General features: G+C 37.1%; 1 protein-coding gene across 2 annotated transcripts; it reads right to left on the bottom strand.

Annotated features, from left to right (window-relative positions):
• Window positions 1-123: 123 nt before the first annotated feature.
• uhmk1 (U2AF homology motif (UHM) kinase 1) lies at window positions 124-24177 on the bottom strand. Of its 2 annotated transcripts, XM_059340328.1 has the most exons (9): window positions 23360-24174; window positions 21583-21712; window positions 18957-19143; window positions 18672-18869; window positions 17409-17503; window positions 15205-15281; window positions 15003-15101; window positions 14139-14227; window positions 124-12679 (listed from the first exon to the last, which is right to left on the bottom strand). In XM_059340328.1, exons 1-9 carry the CDS (start codon window positions 23664-23666, stop codon window positions 12533-12535), a joined length of 1329 nt encoding a protein of 442 aa, XP_059196311.1. In that variant the 5' UTR covers window positions 23667-24174; the 3' UTR covers window positions 124-12532. The 2 variants fall into 2 exon arrangements, with proteins under 2 accessions (XP_059196311.1, XP_059196310.1); XM_059340327.1 differs by lacking the exon at window positions 124-12679 and having other exon boundaries at window positions 13292-14227; window positions 23360-24177.
• Window positions 24178-24793: the final 616 nt, after the last annotated feature.

Genomic DNA, 24793 nt, shown 5'->3' on the forward strand with positions numbered 1-24793 from the left:
ACTGTCTAGACATCTCAAATATACGTCTTTAATGGCCTAAAAAAGAACATATCTACTCTCCTGTCCATCATTACCATCATCAGATAGTCACTTATTAAGTCAAAAACAGCAGACAAACATCAGTTCAAGTCAATCATCATTTTTTATTATGAGATACTCAAAGACAACAGCACGAATGCCATGATTCACTCTCACCTGGAAGGCTGTAAATCATGGACGAACTGTCACAGTTTCATACATGTTATATGTGTCTTTCATACAGTGAATCTTCTCACATTGTGCTTCCTTTAAGCAGACATTTTGAAACAGAAAGTAATGATACGTTGCTTTCACTCCAGTTTGACCTGTGGGACATTGACTCACTGAGGATGGATTCTCTGGGAATAGAAATGAACATCAACACTTTATATTTTAATGTTTCATTCATAAAAAGTGTATAATTTATTTGGCCAAATCAAAGATCCCACTGTTCTCTGAAACATCATAAAGTGTCAAAATCCTTTTGACTTTCAGCTTTCTCTCAACCAAAACAGGAAACAGGAAACAAATGTCATGAGGAGTGTCATTCGAAATTTAAAAAAAGAGATATTAGACCAATGACTTGACCGTTTTGAGGTGTTCAGACACAACTTCTTTCTCCTAATCAACTCATTATCTCACTATGGTTTTGGTTGTCTGACAGTTCTGTCAGGATTTGGTATGTGGACACCCTCACAACTTGTGCAGCTCAACATTTATACCCAAACCCGATTAGACATTTGGGTTTAAATCATTGTTCCTATATGTTAAGGTCAAGGCTCATGGGACCGGCTTTTATATGAAAAGGCTGATACTCAGACGTGACAAGGACTTTTAAAGCTTCACACATAAAAAATGAGACAATAAAAATGTATCAAAGAACAATGTGTAATATGAGACAAGTCATCGTAAAGTGAAACCCACAGAGATTTTTCACCAAACCCTTTTTAAAAAAAAAAAAGACAACTATTTTTCACACAAAATCACAGTTCTTTTCAACAAATCCGCCAACCCATACGACCACATAGGTTGTTTGTTCGTACTCTCTATATGACCCACAGGAGTGTTTCCTAAGTGAGGAGCAACATGGCTTATAGATTGGTTGTGGAATAAGATGCAGTTTGGTTATGTTTAGGCACCAAAACTTTCATAATTTGGGTTAAAATAAGTCCATTTGTAACTGTTTAATATCTTAACTTACTTAAGGTAACCTACATTACATTTTAAAATTACTTAACGCTGACTTTTGCCTGGGTCAAAGTCCTGTGCTTGTTCTTTGTTGTTCTTTATACTAAGTCACCAGACTTTCTTTGCTCCTGTCAGAATTACTGCAGCCACTAGAGGTCACTGTCTGACAATAATTAATATGGGTTGCAATAAGGTGCTTGTACAAACAACCTATGTGGTCTTTTTTTTTTTTTTTTTTTAAAAAGGAAGACAGTATCATCCTTTTCTACCACCAGTAAACACTTTGTCAATATATAATCACTATTGTAGTGTGATTGTTCCTCAGCTGATAAAGTATACTTTGTGACTTGAAAGCCCTCTTAATAAAGCCTTTGTGTTTCGTGAAAGTGTTGTGTCAGGCTCTGTTGAGCCGAATAAAGCAGTTGAATAAATATATTTGTATTTCTCTCTAAACACCACTGCACTACATATTAGGGATGTCACGATCACAGATTTTCTTGGTACGATTATTGTCAGAGAAATAATCACTATATTACGATTGTCACGATTATTTTTGCATTGATTAATTTCACACTGCTATGAATAAGTTAAATCACATGAACACTCCTTATAGGTCTTTTTTTTATTTTTTTATGTATTTCCCTCTCTGGATGCTCTCATAACAAAATAATATAGCAACAATGTAAAGTAACCAAAAAGTACAAGAAAAATTGTAATAATCCGAGGGGGAATGTCATATATACTAAATGTTTGTCTCAATACAGAAATAAAAGGAGGTAATGATTAATGTTCACTCACTGAGGACCTTTAGAAGATTACATTACTTTTTCTTATACAGGCCATCGCACAGTGACACAAACTGTTTGACGAGGTTATCCCGCAGGTGTTGAAACATGTTTGATGTGTTACTTTTTTTGTGGCATGTTTTACACCTGGGCAGACCGTCTTCAACAATGACACCTTGGTAATTTTTTGGGTAGCCAAAACATTCCCACATGGATGATTTCACACGTTTTTTCGGAGGGAATAGCTCTTCCCCTTCCATGCTTTACCTCCTGTCACCTCTGTCTGCAACTGCACGGACCGAAAACAAAGCAACATAAGTGGTGACACGCGGTTGCTGTGTAATTTTATTTTCGTTCCAGGCGAGTTGCGCTGATGTGCAACCATGGTTCCAGCATAATCTTTTCCGGAAATTGCCGGTATTTAGGAAATGTTAACTAATCATAACTAGGGCCGGGACTTTAACGCGTTAATTAAGGTTAATTAATTACACCAAAATTAACACGTTAAAAAATTGTACGCATTTTAATCGCACTTATTTTTGCACCGCGTAACGTTTCTCACTGGATGAGTTTCAGGCGGACCGATTATACTGGAGCACCAACTAGCGTTCATGAGTTCAGACAACAACAAACCACAGTGAACATGAAGGAAGAAGCTGATGAGACGCTTTGGTTGGCCCCGTGGATGATGGGACATTTTGTTACTAAAAACCAACGGATGGAAGCGTCGATAAGAGCATGGTTGTGTTGCTATGCAACAAGGAATTCACATATCACCGCAGCACATCCAGCCTCAAGTATCACCTCAATGCTAAACATATAGCAGCTAGCGGCTAGTGTGGTAGCTAGCGTGGATTGTGTTTTACTTAAAAAACCAAAGTATTCTAGTTTACAGAAGGTCTACCTACCTATAGGCTACCTGAATTTCTGAAATGTACTATATTTCTAAATATGCTATTGCTACACTTAATGGCAAAAATTGCACTGGTCTGTTGGACTTGAACAAAAATAAACAATATTTTTGTTGCTTAAGCTTATGTATTCAGTCATTATTCAATGGTATACTAAAAATTCATGTGAAAAAAATTACTTCTCACTGTTCTCAGGTCAAATATTTATGCGATTAAAATGTGATTAATTTTGATTAATTAATTACAAAGCCTCTAATTAATTAGATTAATTCTTTTAATCGAGTCCCGGCCCTAATCATAATGTTTAATACCACGATTAATCGTGAAAACGGGTAATAACGATTAATCGTGAAAACGGGTAATCGTGACATCCCTACTACATATTTTATCTCCTGTGCCTTAAATAATGTGTGCTTTGTTAATAGGAATGGATACTAAAGACATCACAGTATAAATGGCTGGCTGCACGCTTCAGTTCAAAACTGACGTTTACTCACATTGTCCTTATGATTTAAAATCATATAAAAGATTGCAAGCAAACGTGCATACAGCACTTTAGCTATAACACTACAAAAACACACACAAACGCACACAATAATGGAAGAAAAAAGTCTGACAAAAAACAATGTAACCAGGCACACAGCTCTAACTTATAAACAATAAAATTATGCAAACATTTTACTGCTGCTTCATCCTCTACACACACACACACACACAAACTGCCCAAGTTATCTAGACACACTAGACAAAACCGGCGCCATGAAATAAATGCACAACCCTGATTCTCTGTCAGTGCACACAGGAGCCACGCCGAGCAACAAAGACAAAAAGAAGAAAGAAAAATGTCTTCACAGATGACAGGAAATGGAAGATAATTGACTGAAAGCTGCACTTTAGCAGTGAGAAGTGTTTGAAATGTTAAGACTTTACCACCAAGAAAACCAACGTCAACGAAAAACAACAACTATACTTGACTGTATTTGCAGAAGCCCGTTTAGATTCTGCTGTTATGTTCTGTGAGCACAGATTTCCTTTTTGTGTCCACACACAAAACCAGAATTTAATTCAAACTGATAGTCTATTCGTAATTTCTTGAACCCAGAAATGTTGAGTACCCTAAAGTTTTATTGCAGAAATTTCATCTATAGGCCTAATGGATGGAATTTAACTCAGTTGCTAATAGTTGCACTTTGGACAATTTGCATAATTAGCATAATAAGCCAATAAAGTCAAGACACCACAGGTGAATAGGGTAAAAAAATTAAATAATAGATATCACCATGAAACTTTCTCAGTTGATTACTTATGTTAAGATGAGTAAAAAATGTACTGCATGTTTTTTGTATTTCCATGTTTACATATGCAAATGAGGCCTTATCTCATCAAATATGCGCTCATTTGCATACACACAACATTTCTGGGTTTACTATTGGGTCTATGGGAATTACGACTAGACTATGATGGGAAGACAGGTTTAAAAGTACAGCTTTACAAGCCTGAAGAGGAAGTAGTGACGACGCCTGTTTGAGTCTGAGCCACAGAGACCGACATTGAGACAGGCAGGAAGAAAATGGAGCCAAGCATGTAGGTAGAAACGTCATGCATACACACTAAATCCTGACAGGACAGAGACCCCTGTCTGTCCTGTGTTAGTCTTGAAGCCAGTGCAGGTGAAGGAAAGGCAGCTTCAACCCATTCTCAACTCTACAGTATGAAGTAATACCTGGAAGGAAATCAATCTCAGCTCAGGATCACCCAACAAGTGTGATGGAGCTCTTAAAGACATCTGATATTGTTCTTTCTGCCCCATCTCTGTCCCTGCTGACAACACGTTAGTGCTGCGGTCTACCAATACTCACACCAAAAGTACTACCACACTTTTGGGTGACTAATGTCAGTACACAGAATCCACGGGCCACTTTGCAAACAGAAACTGGCATTTGTAAAAACAATAATGTGCCTCGCCTCACTACAAACACCTGTGAGGTCACTCAAAGCAACCATGCCCTTTATTATGCATAACTTAAGCCTTAATATAAATTAAATGGATGAGCTATATATATATATATATATATATATAAATATAAAACATACCACAGAGAATATGGAGTCCAGAAATTTGAGCACTTTCTGCATTTATAGACTTACCGTATTTCCTCAATTTAAAGCCGGGCCCCTATTAATGACCGGCCTCATTTAGTAACCGGGTGTAAAAACTATTTTTAGTAAATAAAAGCCGGCCTCTTTTATAAGCCGGGTGTCTTACCGGTGTTATGTCAAAGTCTGTTCCCCTGTCGATATGTGTCCCCCTTACCTTAACCTGCACCAACCTGACCCCTGACCCCAACCAGTCCTCCTTTAAGTTGTTAACATGACCCCAAGTTTACCTTAACCCCAAACAGTTCTCTCTACAAGGCCTAACCTTAAACTTAAATCCTAACTCCAACCGTGGAGGTGATGCTACGGAGAACTCCATTCAGGAAACATCATTTGACGGGTAACAGATTTCAACACAACACCTGTATTTTTAAGTTTGGCCACACGAGTTAGTACTGTAGGTAAATATGGTTGTTTCTCCCGCTGTCCTAGTCATTCTCTGTAAAGTCGAGCCGTTTACGCACGTTCTTCTGGGCTTTTTAGTAGTTTAGACATTTTAAATCCTGCTTAAAATTAACATTCAGCTGTTCATTGTTTGTTTACATCCGAGTACTTCCAATATGGCCGACATCCGGGTAACTGGCTACAATGCGCTGTGTAAAACACTCTAAAAAGTGCCGGTCAGAGCTGCTCTGATTTTCTTTTTTTAATAAAAGCCTCCTTCAAATAATAGCCTGCCCCTGTTATTAGCCGGGTCCCAAACTGATTTTTCATTAGTAGAAGCCCCGGCTACTATTTGAGGAAATATGGTAACTTAAGCCTTTATATAAATTAAATGGATGAGCTATATATAAAAAAAATCATACCACAGAGAATATAGAGTCCTGAAATTTGAGCTCTTTCTGCATTTATAGACTTATTATGAATCAGCTGGGGTGAGATAAACAGTTTAACATCAATAAGGGAGTCTGAACAACAACTAATCTGAAGCCAAACTGTATTTAGCTAAAATAAAAAAAATGTATAGATGCAGCACTGTGCTGTTGTTCTTTTTTCCCATATTTATCTAAATTGATAATGGTGAGCAAGTAAAAAAGTATGCATTAGTTTTGCAGCAATTTGTCCATTATGGATGTATAGACAACTATCACTAGATTACTTTGATGCACAAGATAATTTAAAAATGTGACGTGTTAGGCAAGTTCTCCATTAATAAGGACCATCTCTTTCCTGATCTCTCAGCAGATTTATGGAGATGTATGTGTTATAGCAAACAGAAATAATTTTATCGTTGGGAAGTGTAAGTTACACTGAATTTAGAAAATTAAAAATAATAAATAAATTATGATTAAATATTGAATTTATTACATTAATTGTCAGTTTCAGCCTTAGTTTGCATATAGTCACCAATGGACCAATGGGTTCAAAATGTATCTGATAATATCATGATGCTGCTTGATTTAAATATTCAAATCAGATCAAGCTGGATTTTGCTCATATAATAATAGTTAACATGAACCACGTGTACACAGCATCACCATGATGACGGAGATAAAATCGACTATTTCATTTAAATCACATTAGTAGGGTGGACAGTGTGAAATAAAGTGTGTAACATGTTCTTACGTCTCTCTCACCTACACAGCACACGTTCTATTTGGGACAAAAACAAAACATCCTCTACAGCGTGTAAAAACCAACGTAATAGTGATATAATAATAATAATTTTAAAAAAAGAATATTTCTACAACCCTAATATCAATTAAAGTGATAATCATTGTGTAAACAAACACAAGAAAACAGCTGATTTTGCATATCCTGGAAATCCAACCAGCTCAAGATGCTTTCAGGATTCAACTAGAACAGGGATGGGAAACTTAAATGCTGGAGGGGGCCACATTTTTTAATCAACACTATCACAGGGACAAATATAGGAGCGTGCACTTAACCAGATATGATGAAACTGCAATTTTAAATATGTTTACAGTGCAGTAACTTAACATATTTAATGCTCAAATGCATGTATAACAGTATAAATAGGAATACAAATGGTTAGCAAATAAAAAATAACCATTTACTGTGATTTCTTTTTTTTTCAGTGCAAGAACAGCAGACCAACATTAATTGCAAGAAGTAATTTTGTGCATTTTTACACTGCACTTTTAAGATTTCATGCTCAAATGCATGTAGTTGTACTGAGGGACACTTCAAGTGAGGGTGGGAGCCGTATGCGGCCACCGGGCCTCCAGTTGCCCATCCCTGAACTAGGAATGATCTTCTACCCCAAACAGGATCAGCATGCAGCAAACAACTTCATAGTTGATCATTCAGGTCAACAGCAGCCACAGTAAATATTTGAATCTAATAAAAGATATCACTGCAGATGCTCACAGCTTTGTGGCAGCAGCTTATTTCTTAAACTACTATTATTGTCAAACGCTGTCAGTCAATTAGCCTTTTAATTCATCCATAAAAGTAGGACAGTCACATTGTAATTGCAGCTGTCAATATTAAAAAATTCTGCAATCCTTACGTAAACTACAGTAGAAACTGTATCTCCATCCACATCCATTAACCTCATGTTAACATTAATGCACACCACAACAGATTCAATCTCCAGTATGTGAAACAAGATGATGCACAAACCAGTGAATGAACCCGTGGGGCTTTAAATCGTAGATTCATCATGTGGATGGTCATATATAAATAAAGTCTGAAGCATCAGATACAAAAGTCATATGCTGTCTTCTTGTCATCCCTCACCTTGCCTCTGTGCTTAGCTAGGTCAGTGGTTTAAAAAACATAAATCCACAAAATCCACTGCAGCCTTTTTTACAACCACGAACAGTACGTGTATGCATAATGACGTGTGTGTTATTATTAGATCGAGGTGATGTACCCCGAGCCGCGATACGTGATAGGTACATACGCGTCGTAATGGTTGGTACCGACACAAACTCTTCTGTCGTGTATCAAGCAAGAATGGGGAAGAATTTCACTTGTCCTCAGTTTCTCAACGCTTACGGAGTGTTGTTAAAGGAAAAGATGTAACAAAGTGGTAAACATGCCCCTATCCCAATGTGTTTCCGGATATGTTGCAGGCTTCAAATTCACAATGAATGTATGTATGAACAATAAAGTTGATCGGTTTGAATAGAAAATATTTTGCCATTAAAATTTTTAACTGAATACATGTCAAAATTGAGTTAGTGAAGGGTCGCACTCTACACTTTGTTGAAATTAGGGTTTTTTTTAGCTGTTGTGGCCAATTAGTCACATCTCCAAACAGGATTCATGACGACTATGAGCCAATATTAATGAGTAACGGCTACTTTAATCCTGAGGGGACGAGGCAGGACTGAGCTCTGGAAGTTAAGATACATTTTTGATACACTAACACACATCCTCCAATTATTCCAAGTCTACACTCACACAATCCCTTAATATCATATGAAGAGCAAAACTTACACACACTAATTTTTCATGCATCATCGAACACAAACAAGCAAGTTCCCATAATGTCCAAATTCTCCTTTAGCTCTTTATATCCCGCAGAATTTAAGGCCTGTACTCATTATTTGATAGTGTACAGTAAATCTGTGGTGACTGTATTCTTGCAGGGACCCAATCAGTAAACTGCAGACACTCATATGTTTTCCAGCTGAATCATACAAAGAGAAGATAGTTATGGAGCGAGGACAACATCAAATCTCAAATATCGTAAAGAAAAATGATGACATTATCAAAGATTAATCTTCTGTACCAGGTTTGTGACAAACTATGGGACAAATGATGAAAAATGTGGAAGAAAATGTATTCTTTAGTTAGTAGTATTGTTATTTGAGGAGTGCTGGTTAAACGTAACTGACAACACTGACCATCTCGCTTCTGCACCACAGAGTGCAAGTCCAAAAGTGCTCTTTAGTTAAGTGGTTTGGAGATCCAAATCGAGATTTTTAGTTCAGTGATGCTCTCGAGTGGAAACTTTGGAATTCACATTTCAGGCACAAACAATTAGAGTTGGTAGAAAAATATGTTGTTTTTTTTTTTGTAGTACTGTAGTAGACAGTACCCCCCCCCAACTCCACGTTTTTAATTTTTTGGTTGCAGAATTTAAATATATTCCTTTAAAAGGGGAAGGAACAACACATTATTTAATGAAAATAGGTCTCAGGTAGAGGAAGATTCTTGTGCCCATAAGCTTAGAATATTTCCTTAAAGTTTCTCTCACATACTCAGATCACATGACCCATTCAGACGGAGCAGGGCTTTATATTTGTGCTCTACAACCTGAACCAGTTGCAGCTTCTCACACACCAGACTGTAAAGCAAAAGTCCAAAACTTTTAGAGAGGAAACAAGTCTTGCTTCCTTAATAAAACTCGCAAGAAGTAAAACAGACCCCTGCTCACTTTAGTACACTAGGGCTTGCTGCTACAGCCTTGCTTTGTGGTGTTAGCTAATACTAGCAGACTCAAAAGCATTACTTAGCATTTTTGTATGCAGCATTTAGTTAACACCACCAGTTTAGCATTTACTCTTGCAGTACTATATGGATGTATAATAAGGACTGGACACAGCGCCGCCACTCAGTCTTGCTTCCAATTTTTCCAATGACCCCTTTCTATTTCTATAATGAATTAATCCATAGAGGTTTTATATTTGTAAAACTGTCCTTGAGCCGAGAGAAGTTGATGACATCATGACAACGTATGTTACGTGAGGAAGTAAACCTAGAAGCTAGAAAAATTCTAGCGTATGTGCCATAGACTATAAAAATAACGGACATAGTCACTTTGACATTGCCGAATGGTTTGTGGACTCAAGTCATGAGTTAGACATTTTGGATCCGGAGCCCTAATAATGCTACATATACGCTAAAGCTAGTGATGCTTGATTAGCATGGGGCAAGAAGATTTAAAACAATCGATTGAGACCATAAACTCATTATGACAATGTTTACAAAGGAAATAAACCAGTAAGAAGTAGGGTCATATTCCTATTGACTTTCATACAAACTGACTTCTTTCTACTACCAGAGGAGTCGCCCCCTGCTGGCCGTTAGATAGAATGCAGGTATAAGGCGTTCCTGCATTGGTTTCACTTTTCAGACCCGGAGGTTGTTGCTTTGTATGTGGCAGGTGAGAAGTTCACATTGGACTGAATATGCGCCATCATAGGCTCTGTTATCCAGATCTTATAATACATCCATAATAATAAAAACAGGATAAGCATATTACCATCATTTTAATTTGTTGATGCAGTTGCCAGTTTTGAAAATTAGGCAATGGCTAGCTTTGTCAAGATATTTAACTTGATGACTGCTCTATTATGTCTCTAACCCAGTAACAAAATTTGGCTTTGTTACTGGGTTACTGAGACGATATGTGCTGGAAGGGAATCATTTTCTAAGGCATCTGCAATGGCTTGGGCTACTCAAGGAATCGACACATGCAGTTGTAGCACAACCTGTTGTTATAGCACCATTTTTTGGTTAGTTAGCTACTCGTTAGCTTGAATGTCACAGGGCACTTGTGTAAAAAAAAAAAAATGTTTCAGCGTGACAGAGTAGACTTGATGGGAACTACATATCCACTATTATTACTAATAAAAAGCAAAACAATTTCTGGTTCAACGAAAAGCACATTCCACTGCTCAGATACCAAATCTGCTGAATATCTGTCTACTATCCAACTTAATCAAGCTTCTTCCTGTTAGTAAAGCGATCTAACTGCCCTGATGGAACCAGCATAACAAAATCAAGTTATTTTGTTAGTTACGAAAAAAACTTTTATCTCAAAACTTCACATTTTATGACACTTCTGTCACATTACTGATTCATAAAACTCTATACATTGTCATGCAACTAGCAACTGACTAAAGTATAAAACTATGCAATGTCCTGCATTTTGGGTACTCCAAAAACAGATGCCTTGGTAAAACGTATTCCCACGGGACTTGTAGTCTATCCATCAACCCACTGCACAAACTAACTCAAAGATTAAAAGGTCATTAAAGTGTCAGTTGAAGATTGTAACATTAAACTTTATCAGTCTACGTAGTACAATAACCTTTGCTCTTCACATTGCATATGCATAGTACTCCAAATTATTTAAAGACACTGTGTAGGATTTGAAAACGTCCAACTTTGGTGAAAGGAACACATAAACTGCACCAATCTCCACCAGGAATTTCTAAAAACAACATTTGCATTATTCAAATAGTGCTATAAATGTTACACACAGTGGCTTTAAACTCCTCATTACATTAACACTGCATACTTTATTTCAGTATTTTCTACCGTCTCAATAAGACTCTGAACAGCAATATGCTGCTCCACACTTTGGTTCTAGACTATAGCTCCAACTACATCATCACTACAATGTCAAAAAAGGAAGAATACTAGCCTTTAATAAGTTAGAAGACTTTTTTCTACAGTTGTTGGAACTTGTGCTTTTTTTCCATGCACTCATTTTCCAACTGGAAAAAGTTTTGGACAATTCAGATTGTATTCACACAAGTCACCTTCTAACTACCTAAACTTATTCTCTCTCAATCATTTGCAGCATGCATTCAAAAATATGTACTTGTTCATGTGCCCTTTCAGTGCTGCAGTCAAAACACAGAACTGTGAAGTCTGCATAATATGAGGATGATAAAAAATATTCTCTGAGAATGTAGACTTTTCTAAATAAAAAGCTACAAAGCATAAGGCTACAGGACGGGGCACTAGGGGCCCTTAGCTAGCTCAGATATTAGCATTTAGTTCAAACATTTCTCCTTGATAACTGCCTGAGGAGCCAGAAGAGGACACCTGTTTATCCCCTTGTACCACACCATTTACTCCCATTAAATGTTCAACGTAACAAAAACTAATACAACTATTATTATTATTATTCACTTGACAGGATTTCTTTGACAGGCATAAAACCATTCATACTACTGGGAAATTATCCTGCTACATGTTTCTAATCACATCCCTGATGATAGAGTGTTTCACTACTGCTTTTTCTACACAGGTTTTTCCTCTTTAGATGTAATGTAGAGCACATATTTTCAAACTATACTCAATTTGATAAAGGCTTTTGCTCTGTCCATCTACATAACATATTCTTTCAGTGTTATTTCTATGAATGAATGAGAATGAAGGAACATGGACTGCTGTACCCAGACCATAGACCTCCTAGAGTCATTCAATGGTACAGGTCACTTTGAAGCACTAAATGATTTGCACCGATAAGAGCAGTGCAGACTGGAGGCAGCAGTGTTGTGTTGCTGTACTCTCCTCACAGCTAAGTTCAGTTTATGCTCTGCACGAAACACATATTTACTGTAGAAAACCACATGAACAACATGCAGAACTTTTCACTACACTCATTATAACTGATTAATTTGAACTCAAGCTGCAGGGAATCCACTCATCAATTTGTGTAGGTTCTTTTCAAATGGAGAAGAGCAATTCTCCCTTGTGGTATTCTATGCAGTTGTGTTTTTCATGCGGACAGTGCAGAGGTGAAAACTGAGCTTTAGGACTTTACTGCACAGTCTGGTACAAGTAACCTCTTTTATAAGCGCTGAGAGGGTAGAAGGTGGCCACGACAAACTTCCCGTCGAAGGTGCGGCCCGTCAGCAGCCTCTGAGCCTCTTTGGAGTCACTGGAGTTGGCGTACTCCACAAACACCTGATGGCCACACACAGGACATGTTGAGAAGTTAGTAGGAGAATGACAGAGTGTTGGTGTAACCCCGAATGTCCACTGGATGCAGCTGTATAACGCTCCGGGCCCTGTGTTACAAAGCAAATTCAACGTACCCAGGGTGTCTATTTGTGGGGCTGCACAATTAATCGAATGTTAATCGTGATCACGATTTTGTCCGCCCGATTAAATCAACCTGATCAACGGCGATATTTCCATTTTAAAATGCGGCTCTCCTGCATATTTAATCAAGCACTTTCTACACCAGTAGTCCACCAACCACCAGGGGGCGAACGCATAGTTTAGGTTTCATGTAGCTGCCTAAATAAATAACGAGCGAGCGCTAAGCAGGATGTGGCGTAGTACTTAACGCCACAAAAACACGCGCCGTTTGTAAAAGCCAACGAAGCAGTGTTGCCAACTTAGCAACTTTGTTGCTATATTTAGCTACTTTTCAGACCCCCTTAGCGACTTTTTTTTTTCTTTTCTTTTTTTTTTTTTAAATCGACTGGCGACAAATTCAGCGACTTTTTCTGGTGTTATTGGAGACTTTTGGAGACTCGTATCCTGATGAACAGGACTCCTTCAACACAGTCGTCAAGCCCGTTTTCTGGCATGGGCGCTCGTGACCGCGGAACGACAGTCCTTGTGTGATGCCATCTACAAAAGACTAGAGGAAACGTTTGCTCGCCAATTTTTTTTTATGTGCCGAGGGACATTTGGCAGTCTCTTAGGCTGTCGTCCAACCGATTTGAGTGGTCAGAGCATCCCAATCTGATTTGATTGCATTTCGTGTGTTTTTTTGTTTTTTTTGCTGTTCAGACTTCCTAAAATCAATCTGGATCCGAGTGTAGTGCCATGCAGCTGCAGCGAGTGGACATTGGGGGTAAGTGAGTAAAGGAGAGACAACTGCATCAGTCCAGTCTGAAATCATCTGTCGCTCTGTACTCTACTTAAACTAAAAAGAAAGTATATTTTCCTAATTTTTACACCATTTAAACCATGGGCCTCAAACTCGCGGCCCTCGTGACGATATTTTGTGGCCCCCACCTTGACATGAAAGTTTAATGTGAGTTTTATATGAATGGCACTTTACCGTGTTGTGTGTGGAAGGTCCCTTTAATTACTTTTTTTGGTCATTTTGTGTCTTTTTTGGTCATTTTGTGTCTTTTTTAGGTCATTTTGATACTGCCTCCAGCGGCCCCCAGGTAATTTGAGTTTGAGACCCCTGATTTGACTATTTCACTACATAAAAACGTGCAAGAGCTTTCATAATGTTTGGTCCTAAAGAAGTCTGCACATCTGAAACACAGTGGAGGTTCTCTGTGATTAAGATTGCTTTGAAATAAATGTAATTTCTTGCTCTTATAATTCCCAAATAACTCCTTATGTTTTTGGTTGAACTGTTTTTAAATACTGCTGGTTTACAGAACAACAGTCTCACCTGTCCTTTCCCTGGGTTCTCCTTGGGGATGAGCAGGGACACGACTGAGCCATACTTCTGGCACTCTTCTTTCATGTCCTCCAGGATGTCTGGAAGAAAAAAATACACTTTTTTCCCCCACTTTCTTTTACCTCTAAACCAGGGATGGGCAACTTAAATTCTGCAGGGGACAATTTTTCATGGACACTAGCACAAGGCCACATATTGGACCTTGCACTTAACCAGATATGATGAAACTGCAATTTTAAATATGTTTACAGTGCAGTAACTTAACATATTTCATGCTCAAATGCATGTTTAACAGTATAAATTGGAATACAAAAGGTTTGAAGCAAATAAAAAATAACCACTTACTGTGATTTCTTTTCTTTTCAGTGCAAGAACAGCAGACCAACATTAATTGCAAGAAGTAATTTTGTGCATTTTTACACTGCACTTTTAAGATTTCATGCTCAAATGCACGTAGTTTTAGTGAGGGCCACTTCAAGTGAGGGTGCGGGCATATGTGGCCCCCGGGCCTCCAGTTGCCCATCCCTGCTCTATACACTTAGAGAAACAGGAAATGAACTCAGAAATTCAAACCTTAAAGACAGAAAAATATTTACAGTTGTTACGACCCGGCTCGATTTTGAGAGCTGTAACATGTAAAAGGGAATAGAAATGAGGTGGAACGCAACACTGGGCAGTTCTGGTTAAAATCAGGTGTTTATTTAACCAGTAAGAGAGTGCTATTGTGCAACAAAATTTAACAAAAAGAGTCTGTATGGGGGCTGACAATTAAGCAATACAATATACAATGTTGAATAAAATAATTACCAAGCTCTTGGCTGAAAAAAACCTCTAAAGTACAAAAAGAGGTCATACCTTCGTACTCTTCTTCATTGTGCAGATGGCTGTCATCGATCAGGTTGAGAAGACGCAGAACAGGAGTGGGCAGCAGAACCAGGTCCTCAATGTGAGGAGCTGACACACACACACACACACACACACACACACACACATGGGTAAATATTGTGTACTCAGATATGTGTTAATCTTGGAGTCTGTCTCAAATATTGACACATACCAAAGGGAATACTGAAGAATGGGCTCAGCAGGGCAGCTTCAGCACTGCATCTTTGCTTTGGGTCGTTGAGAAGCATGCTGCAAACATAAAGTAACAAGAACAAAAAAAATGACTACAGATTAGGGATGGGAATAATGTATTGATGACCGATTAATGATCGTTAAGAATTTGGTCAATTACGTGGAATTTTTAATCGATCTATGTATTTTCTTAATTTTAAATTTGATCTCTGACTGCTTATCAGTACTCACTGAACTGAAACACGGCCGAGCGTTCAGTTATGCGGTGTTACGTGAATAAACTAACCAGCTGAGAATTAAGTTGTATAAAGCTACAGTTTGCAAACTGAAAGTTGCAATAACAATTATAAAACACACAGAAATACAATATTAATTTGAGCAAAACTAGCTTACTGGATCAAACCTTGCTAGCATGAATTACTGAGTTTCATTTGATCCAAAACTTATTTAACCCATTTAAGGCGGGAAAGCATTATCGCATTTCTACCATTAAAACCGGGGGAGCTGTTGTGTTATTCTACCATTAAAGCCAGGAAAGCAGATATGTTGTTTTGTCGTATTTGCAGTTTTTTCCACCCATTTTCGGTCTCTTGGCCAATGAAATGCATCAGAATACATGTGGGAGTGTCGCAATGCAACATGGGACTTTTCCAGAACTTTGAAATAATGGCGGAAGACGACTATAGTGAAGGGAGCTCAGATATAACAGCTATAAGCTCTCAAATACTTTTTGAATTTTATTTCTATCTGCTACAGAGGCTGAAAACTCTTTTATTTAGGAGGAAGCGTTGACACTTCTGTTGAATTTCCAGAAAAACTTAATGTTTTAGGGGGTTAATTCAAAATCGCCCAGAGGTTTTACAGGCATTTTTTCCAGCCGTTTTAGACCTAAAACTAAGACACAAAACACACTTAAATATGCAAAATTACTGTGAAAACTGACCTCATGCCTCTTCGGGGGCTAAAACATAAAACATTGATCTCCTTGACGTTATCTTTACAATATCATCTCACTGAGTTACTGAGTTACTCCTGTTTTTTCCTATGTCTGAGTTTGGTTTATAGCAGCCACTGATGCATATGCTTCATGGAAATGATCAGCATGTTAGAACTGCATCGTTACCCAAACATATTCATGGCTGGAAGCATCTTTTTATGTATAAAATATATAAATAGGTTCACCCCGAATTAGACATCCATAATTTAAAAACTGTGACATGCTGATTTTTTTTCCCACATTTGAATTAAACTTCAAATTAGGGAAACTTTTGAGGTTATTATCAATCTTAAGACCTTTTCATTCAATCAGAATCTTTAGAAAACCAATCGTGTGTGAGCAGTAATACCCCTTTTGACCTTTTTTTGATTTTATCAGGTGGGATATCTCAGGAACTGTTGATTAATATTTGATGTTACCTGGGGTTGCATCTCAGCACTGCATTCCACTATTTTCATAATTACACTGATTAGCCAGAGGGAGATGCTACACTTACTGTAGGTCAAAATTAAAATTTTAATAAACAGACAGTCCCAAAAGGTCCACTCCACCTTTAGTTTAACTTCCTGTGCCCTAAAGTAAACAACTAAAAAGTGACTTAACTACTCCTGATTGGCGAGGAGAGGACTGCATCTTTCATACTGCTGCATTGTTTCAAATATGCAGTGGTGCAAAGTAACTAAGTACATTTACTCAAGTACTGTACTTAAGTATAATTTGGAGGTATTTGTACTTTACTTGAGTATTTCTATTTTATGTTCCCACTACATTTTGAGGTAAATATTGTACTTTTTACTCCACTACATTTAGCAGACAGCTTTAGTTACTTTTCAGGTCGGGATTTAACATAAAATATGAAACATTTAAAGTTATTAGAAATTTTTTTTATTTAACCTCATAACAGTACATTAAGTACTTTAAATGAGCCCTACCTTGAGAAGATTCAAACACTGCTGAAATAAATGTTTCAAGGACAGGACCTTGAAAGTCACGTGACTCGGAACAAACCAATAAGAAAAAATATCCATGGGATAGCCACGGGTAAAATGCTACCTCAGCAAGAGCGACTTCTGTCTACCATTACACCCCGAGCTCACACAAGTAAGCATGTCAGTACACAGTATAGTAACTGGGATGGTTTTCATATCCAAGCAACTGTGAAATAACAGCTGTATGTGAGAATGTACCTTTTGATAAGGTCTCTGAGGTGATAGACAGGGATGGCAGGGCACACCACACTGTTGCTGGCAAAAAGATGGTCAACAATGGCAGCACTGTTGTCCTGAAGAACAGAAAAACGTATTATTATTAACAGATTTTTCATTTGATATCAGCTGATTTTGAACTTTAAAAAAAACCCCTGTAGATAAACATCCTTTGTTCTTAAATGAAGTCTTATGATGTCTATTTATTCAGGATTTATAAATATAGATATCTTTACTCTTTTACTCTTCTTTGATTACCTTTTTAAGATTTTAAATATACACCCAAACATCACAAAAAAATAATATTGTCTAATGACAGAAATTACAAGTCCATGAACTGTTGAATGAATGATTCAATTATATATTTATATATATATATATATATATATATATATATATATATATATATATATATATATATATATATATATATATATATATATATATATATATATAATTGAATCATTCATTCAACAGTTCATGGACTTGTAATTTAGTAATAAAAGATATGACAAGATATATATATATATATATATATATATATATATATATATATATATCTTGTCATATCTCATTTATTTAACCAGGTAAAAGTCTCATTGAGATTAAAAGAGAGACAAGAGAGACCTGGCCAAGAAAGCAGCATAAAATGTGACAAGTTACAACATTTAAACAAAGTTAACATAAACAATTATATACAATTAAATACAAATACAGCCATCATAAAAACAATGAAGGAGCCTCAGTAGAGAGTTATACAGAGCAGTCACACTGACTAAGGGAAATTATTTCTTTATCCTTTAGAATCAATTTAAATTCACCAATTGTCATATGAGTTTTGAGCATTTCTAAAAAAGACACGTCACAGCCATCAGCTGACACCTCTGAAGAAGACTGAAGTTGTCAGTCGAAACATGTCTGGTAAAAACATCTCCTACTTACCTTGTCTGAACAAAAGAAACTAAGAAATAATATTTAGAAGCAGACAAAATGAAATTGCTGGAAATATTTCTAAACATAATGCATTAACACATTTTGAGATCTGATTCCATTTTTTAAGTTTTGTCTTGGTTGTTTGTTTGTATTTTCATTTTAAAGCTTTATTCTATTTAATTTATATTATTCTATTTTTATTACCTGAACCTGTTTGTACTCTGTACTGTACTTTACCTGAATTACCCCCATGAGGGATCAATAAAGGCATATCTTACCTTATAAACAAATCAAATCAGAGTTTTGTCCTACCTTCCACTCCTTTGAGCGGACGGTGTCTTTGAGTTTCATTCCTGAGAACATCTCCAACAGGATGATGCCCAGGCTCCACAGATCAACAGCTGCTGTGCAGCCTGAGTCCCCCTCCACCTCCACCCCGGCCTGGGCCAGGCTGTTCTGAAGCTCGGCCTCTGGAGCTCGGTACCCGTCTGTCTGGATGTACTTGACATCCTGGAGGAGGTGAGGAAAGGAGAGAGAGTAAGAAACACAGTGCTCAGTTATCCCAGCTGACTCTTCACTTCCCCCAGGCACACCCACCTGGTGTCCCTCTTTGAAGCTGAGGCCGAAGTCGATGAGCTTGAAGCACTCGTCATCAGCGCTCCAGAGGATGTTGCGTGGCTTGAGGTCAGCGTGGACGTAGCCTTCCCTGTGGAGGAAGGCCAAAGCCTCCAGGATGTCTCTGGCACAGTGCTGGACGAGCCACATGGAGTGGCCCTGCTGGGGTCTGACAAATATGTCACATTATGAAGTTAAACAGAACACTTACATCTGGATGTTGACATGTCTTTGGTATTTACAGTCATGAAAAAAATATATATCGAGACATTTCCCACGGTTTTCTTGTTAAGGATCTGGTTATTATCAAGAAACCCATGTTAAATGTCTAGATATCAGCTCCTATGAGCTATTATTGTTGTTATCATTATATCTGTCCAAACAAATGTACCTTTAGTTGTACCAGGGATTAAAATGAACAAGAAATTGAAGAAAACAAGGGTGGTCTAATAGTATAATATTTTTCCATGACTGTATGTGTGTGCGTGTGTGTGTGTGTGTGTGTGTGTGTATAGTCATTAGAACTACACATTTCCTCAAGTGAAAACACAAAATACCTTTTTGGCATACTGAGTGTAGCTGCTAAAAAAGCTATAACAAGGAAATGGCTTAAGCCAGACAGCCCATCCATAGACGAGTGGTATGACATCATCTATGAAATTTTTCTAATTGAAAGAATCAGTTTCTCTGTGAGGCTCCAGAAAGCCAAATTTGAGAAAAGCTGGTACAAGTGAAGCTTGTTAATTGCCCTGAAATGCCCTTCTTCTGTTTAATATTGTGTAACTTTCATTTTTGTATAACTTTTAATCTGTTTAACTACTTGCTGTAGACGTAAAAAAAAAAATTATGACTAGATAAAAATCTGAAAATATGGATCACAATGCCAATTATCATAATGGTGATGACTGCTGTATGTGTGCTATTGAAATGTGATTCCAAATAAAGACACAATGTAAAAAAAAAAAAAAGATATATTCTTTTGTGAAAATGATTTTTCTGTAGTCACTCATTAAATAACAACTGCAACTACAGTGGCAAGAAAAACACATTGTGCTTAACCTTATACCACACAAACAATTATAATATTTACAGATCTGATCATATCCAAAGCTCATGTCCAAATTTGATAAATGAGGGCCATTTTGTTTTAATTTACTTGGGACTTAGATGCAGATCACATCACATTTTATGACAAATGAATGCAGAAAACTAGGCCATTTCAAAGGGTTCACATAATATATGTGAACCATGTTGCACTTGTGACATTCAGGTGCAGGTTATTTGCAGCACATTTGTTTCACCAGTAGGTGGCCACATGCTCTGTTTTGATAAGGTCTTTGAAGAATTAATCTATTCTGCTGTCTATGCTTCATTTCACCATCAGCATTGACCCAGTTCATGCTTTTTAGAAGCACAGTTTCGTTCCACTCTATTGTACTGGGGAGGTGACATATCACAAAACTGAAAACAGAAACACAAATGGACATTAATCCTCTGGGGTCTATGATCACGCTGGCGTGATCAGATAACAGGCTTTTTTCAAAGCGCTGTAACAAAAAAACGAGGTCACGTGAAGCGCTGCTGTCGACTTCACTCCAGATTACAGACTTAAAAATTTCTCCAGTTTTTGTTTGACGTTCAGAGGTCATGTAAAACCAAAGATATGATCGTTTTAATTTGATGGTACAAAAATATTTATTCAAGTGTAAAAGTAGGATGGGACGAGGAAGTCAAAATGGAACTCTGTTCCTATAAATAAACATGTTTTTATGTTAATTTTTTGTGTATAGTTATTTTATATTTGAATTTTACCTTTATATGTTCTTTTTTGCAACCTATGTTTACATTTTTCAGGTCCAAAACAGTTCATTGAGCATATTTGTGTTTTTTATTGTCAAAAATAGTATACATTTATTTCAGATTTTATGATTTTTCTGTATTTTTGGGCTCAATGTGTTAATAAAGTGGGTGAAAAAGTGAAAAAATAATAGTCAGATTAGGGTTGTCAAAAGTATCGACACTCAAAAAAGTATCGATACTAAAACGTTGTATCCGGATAAGATACTCATTTTCAAAAGTATCGATACCCCCCCTTAATAATATTGTTATAATTGTTATTGTATTTATTTATTTTTTGCACTACCTCAGACCTGAAGCTTTCTATCATAGTTGCAGTTTCTTTTTTTTATTATACATATTTAACCTGTTGTTCTGTTAATTTTTACATGTTGCATTTTTCTTGTTAATAAAAATATTTCTGTTAAATTTTGGGGTCTTTGTTTTTTGTTTTTTTTGGTATCCAGTATCGAATATTTACCTGAGTATCGGTATCGAGTTAAAAATTGTAGTATCGTGACAACCCTAAGTCAGATCATGTTGAAGTTGTGCTGAGAAAATACCAAATACAAAACATGAGTATAGTAAATATTATGTGGTATAAAAGGCAAATAGGCTCAGACCCCAGAGGATTAAAGAGGTGAAGTAACTCAAAATCAATACATATGAGCGTTCGAGTGAAACACATTTAGCACTCGAATCAGGTGGAGCCACTCTAATGAACCGTATCCACCTCACACACTCTAATAAGCAGGGACATCACTTCACTTACCTGCCACTCTGGGTACCAGTGGTGCCTCTCACCAACAGATCAGACACGCTGACATCCAGAAGCTCCAGCAGAAGACAGCGGGTGGCAACACCCATGCAGCTGTGGTTGGTGAACACCCCGTAGAGTGTCACTGCGAGGAGCACAAATGATGTAAGTACAAATGACAGCTCGGCTTCTTGTGTTGCATTTGTATCACGCTTAAGAAGAAGTAAATACAACCCTACAACAAAACACCACCATTTTCTAACTACAGGATAATGACAGTGACAGTTAAGTGTTTTCATAACAGGTAAATAGAGCTAGCAACCACAATTATTTTGCAGAACAAGGCTGTGGCAAATTAAAAAAAAGCCTTGTATTTCACTGAAATGGCATCCTGTTAGACAGGAAAACAGATCATGAATATTTGTAAATAGTTTTATGGCTTATGGACTTAAGGCTTGCTGAATCAGTGAATTCTTTTAAGTCACTTCTCAAAACACATTTTTACTGACTTGCGTTCATGTGATGTTGGTCTTTCTAACTTGTGTGGTATGTGTGTATGCATATATATATACATACATACATACACACACACAAATATATATATATATATATATATATATATATATATATATATATATTATTATTTTTTTTTTTTTTTCTTCTTCATTTTTGGTTTCTTATTTTTGCAGGAGTTTCATCCATGCTTGTTCTGTCAAAGCACTTTGTGAATGCTGTTTTCAAAAGGTGCGATATAAATAAAGATATTATTATTATTATTATTATTATTATTATTATGGAGTATTCTACCACAGATAACAAGCAAGTTTCTAAAAATCGATATATCGATCTATTTTTTAATGGAATTTTCTCTACATCAACCAATAAGGGTTAGGAAACAGGAGCCATTATTACACTATGAGGTTAAATCTTCTTATCTGTAGCTTATAGTAAGTAATGATATTTAACCCTCTGGAGTCCACAAAAGCAGCGAAGCATCATTTCTCCATTATGTCACAACTAAAAAACAAAGCAGTGTCGTTTCCTGACTTCAACTTCCCTTGAAAGTCCTAGCTTGAAACTACATGTCAGTTTTTGTTTGATGATAATAAGTATAACCAGAGATAATGTCAAACCTATTTAGTATAAAATATAGAACTAGATATTATCCTATTTTTATCTGTTATATGTTATATTTGCAACCTGTGTTCACATTTGCAACATTAAAAATTCTTAATAGAGCATGATTATGTTTTGAAAGTTAAAAAAAACAAAAATTTTAGATATCCAATTTTATGTTTTTTTTTTCTTTTGGGTTCAAAATGTTGATCAAGTAAATTTAAGTAAAAAAATAACAGTTATCAGGTCATATAGGTGAGGTTGTGCTAAAAAAAAAAAAAAAACCCAACATGGCATAGTAAACATTAGTAAAGTGGCACAATATTTTTCATTCTGCCACTTAACTAATGTTTACCATGCCATGTTGGTTTTTTTTTTTTTGACTGACTGAACAGCCCAAGTCTCCGTAGGGTTAAATCCCATGTCAGCATACTGTTGGCTGACTTTGTGCTACCGGAGGCATTATTATACATTAGTAGGATAATCCAGTCCAATCCACTTTATTTGTATAGCACATTTAAACAACAAAAACGTCTCCAAAGTGCTGTAGAATCAACAATAAAACAAACATTTCCATATAACAATCAGCAATAAATAATAAGTATACAAATCTAAAATGATGCTATAAATGAAACAATAAAATTAAATAAAAAATTTAAAAAAAGGATAATGTTACCAATGTTTTTATGTCCCTGGATGTCTTCCAGCACGGACCTCTCCTTGTGATAGCCGTAATCTCCTCCCTGAGTGTCGGCCTGGAACTCCTTGACCGCGGCGGTGGTGCTGGCTCTGCCCGAGCTCACCCGGTACACCGAGGCCGAGACTCCCTGGCCGAGCCGGGACTGGACGGTCCATATCTCTCCGAAGATCTCGAACAGCACCGGCTTCATGCTCTGGTCCACGCTGCCCTGAGGCGGCTTGGTGCTGTCGCTACGCGGCGCCGGGAGCTTTGCGCTCGGCTCGGAGGAGCCGCAGTGAGCCATGGAGACAGGAGGAGAGGAGAGGAGCAGCTAGTTGACAGGTGCAAGCAGCTGCAGGAGCATTGCAAGCAACATAAAAACTACCAGGAGGTGTCAACGACAGCTAGCAGACAGTCCCGCTACACCTGCAACCTTGTTGAAACTAAGCACCGAGCGACACCTGAGCATAGTAGACTAGTGTTTGCTTACAGGAGCGGACAAAAAAAAGTAATTCACGCTAGTCAGCTGACAGAAAGTGAGCCAACGTAGCTGCTCTAACTTGCTAAACTAGCCACTGAGTTTAAGCACAAAAACAAACCACTTCCCCGGCACGCAGGAAAATGCTTCCCCCATAATACGGTATTTGTATCGATAATAATAACTTAAAAAGTGTATCCGTTTAGCTGCAGTAAAGTTTTGCCTAAGTTGCAACTCAGGTTGTTGATATCAATCTTACTTCCGTTTCTACTTTACTCCCGACAGGTTTGAGGTGCAGCTCCTCCTGCAGGCGGCCCCCTGCCGGTAAGGCGTGGTATGACACTTTGTCTTTCCAGGCGTAGACGTGTGTCTATGTTTCCAGGGGCTGTCAAGGTCGTTTTAGTTCATGGACGTCTTTTTTTTTTTTTTTTGGGGGGGGTTTCAAAAGGCCGTTTTTGTCCCCTGCAGTTTTTACCGTCCAAAAGAGAAGCATCAGGTACTAGGACCAAGTGGAAAACAGCCGCTCAAGCTGAAGCCTGTTTCCCTTAGATCAGGGGTCTCAAACTTAAATTAACTGAAGGCCACTGGAGGCAGTATCAAAATAACCCAAAAAAAGGACACAAAATTACAACAACAAAAAAAAGACACAAAATGACCAAAAAAGACAAAAATTACAAAAAAAGACACAAAGTGACAGAGAAAACACAAATTTACCAAAAAAAAGACACAGAATTACCAAAAAAGACACAAAATTATTAAAAAAGACAAAATTACCAAAAAAGACACAAAATTACTAAAAGAGACAAAAAAATTACTAAAAAAGACACAAAATTACCAAAAAAGACACAGAATTACCAAAAAAGACACAAAATGATTTTTTTTTAAAAGACACAAAATGATTAAAAATGACAAACCATTATTAAAAAAAGACACACAATTACCAAAAAAAGACA

Source organism: Centropristis striata, chromosome 9 (genome assembly GCF_030273125.1).
Source record: "Centropristis striata isolate RG_2023a ecotype Rhode Island chromosome 9, C.striata_1.0, whole genome shotgun sequence".
NCBI lineage: Eukaryota > Metazoa > Chordata > Actinopteri > Perciformes > Serranidae > Centropristis > Centropristis striata.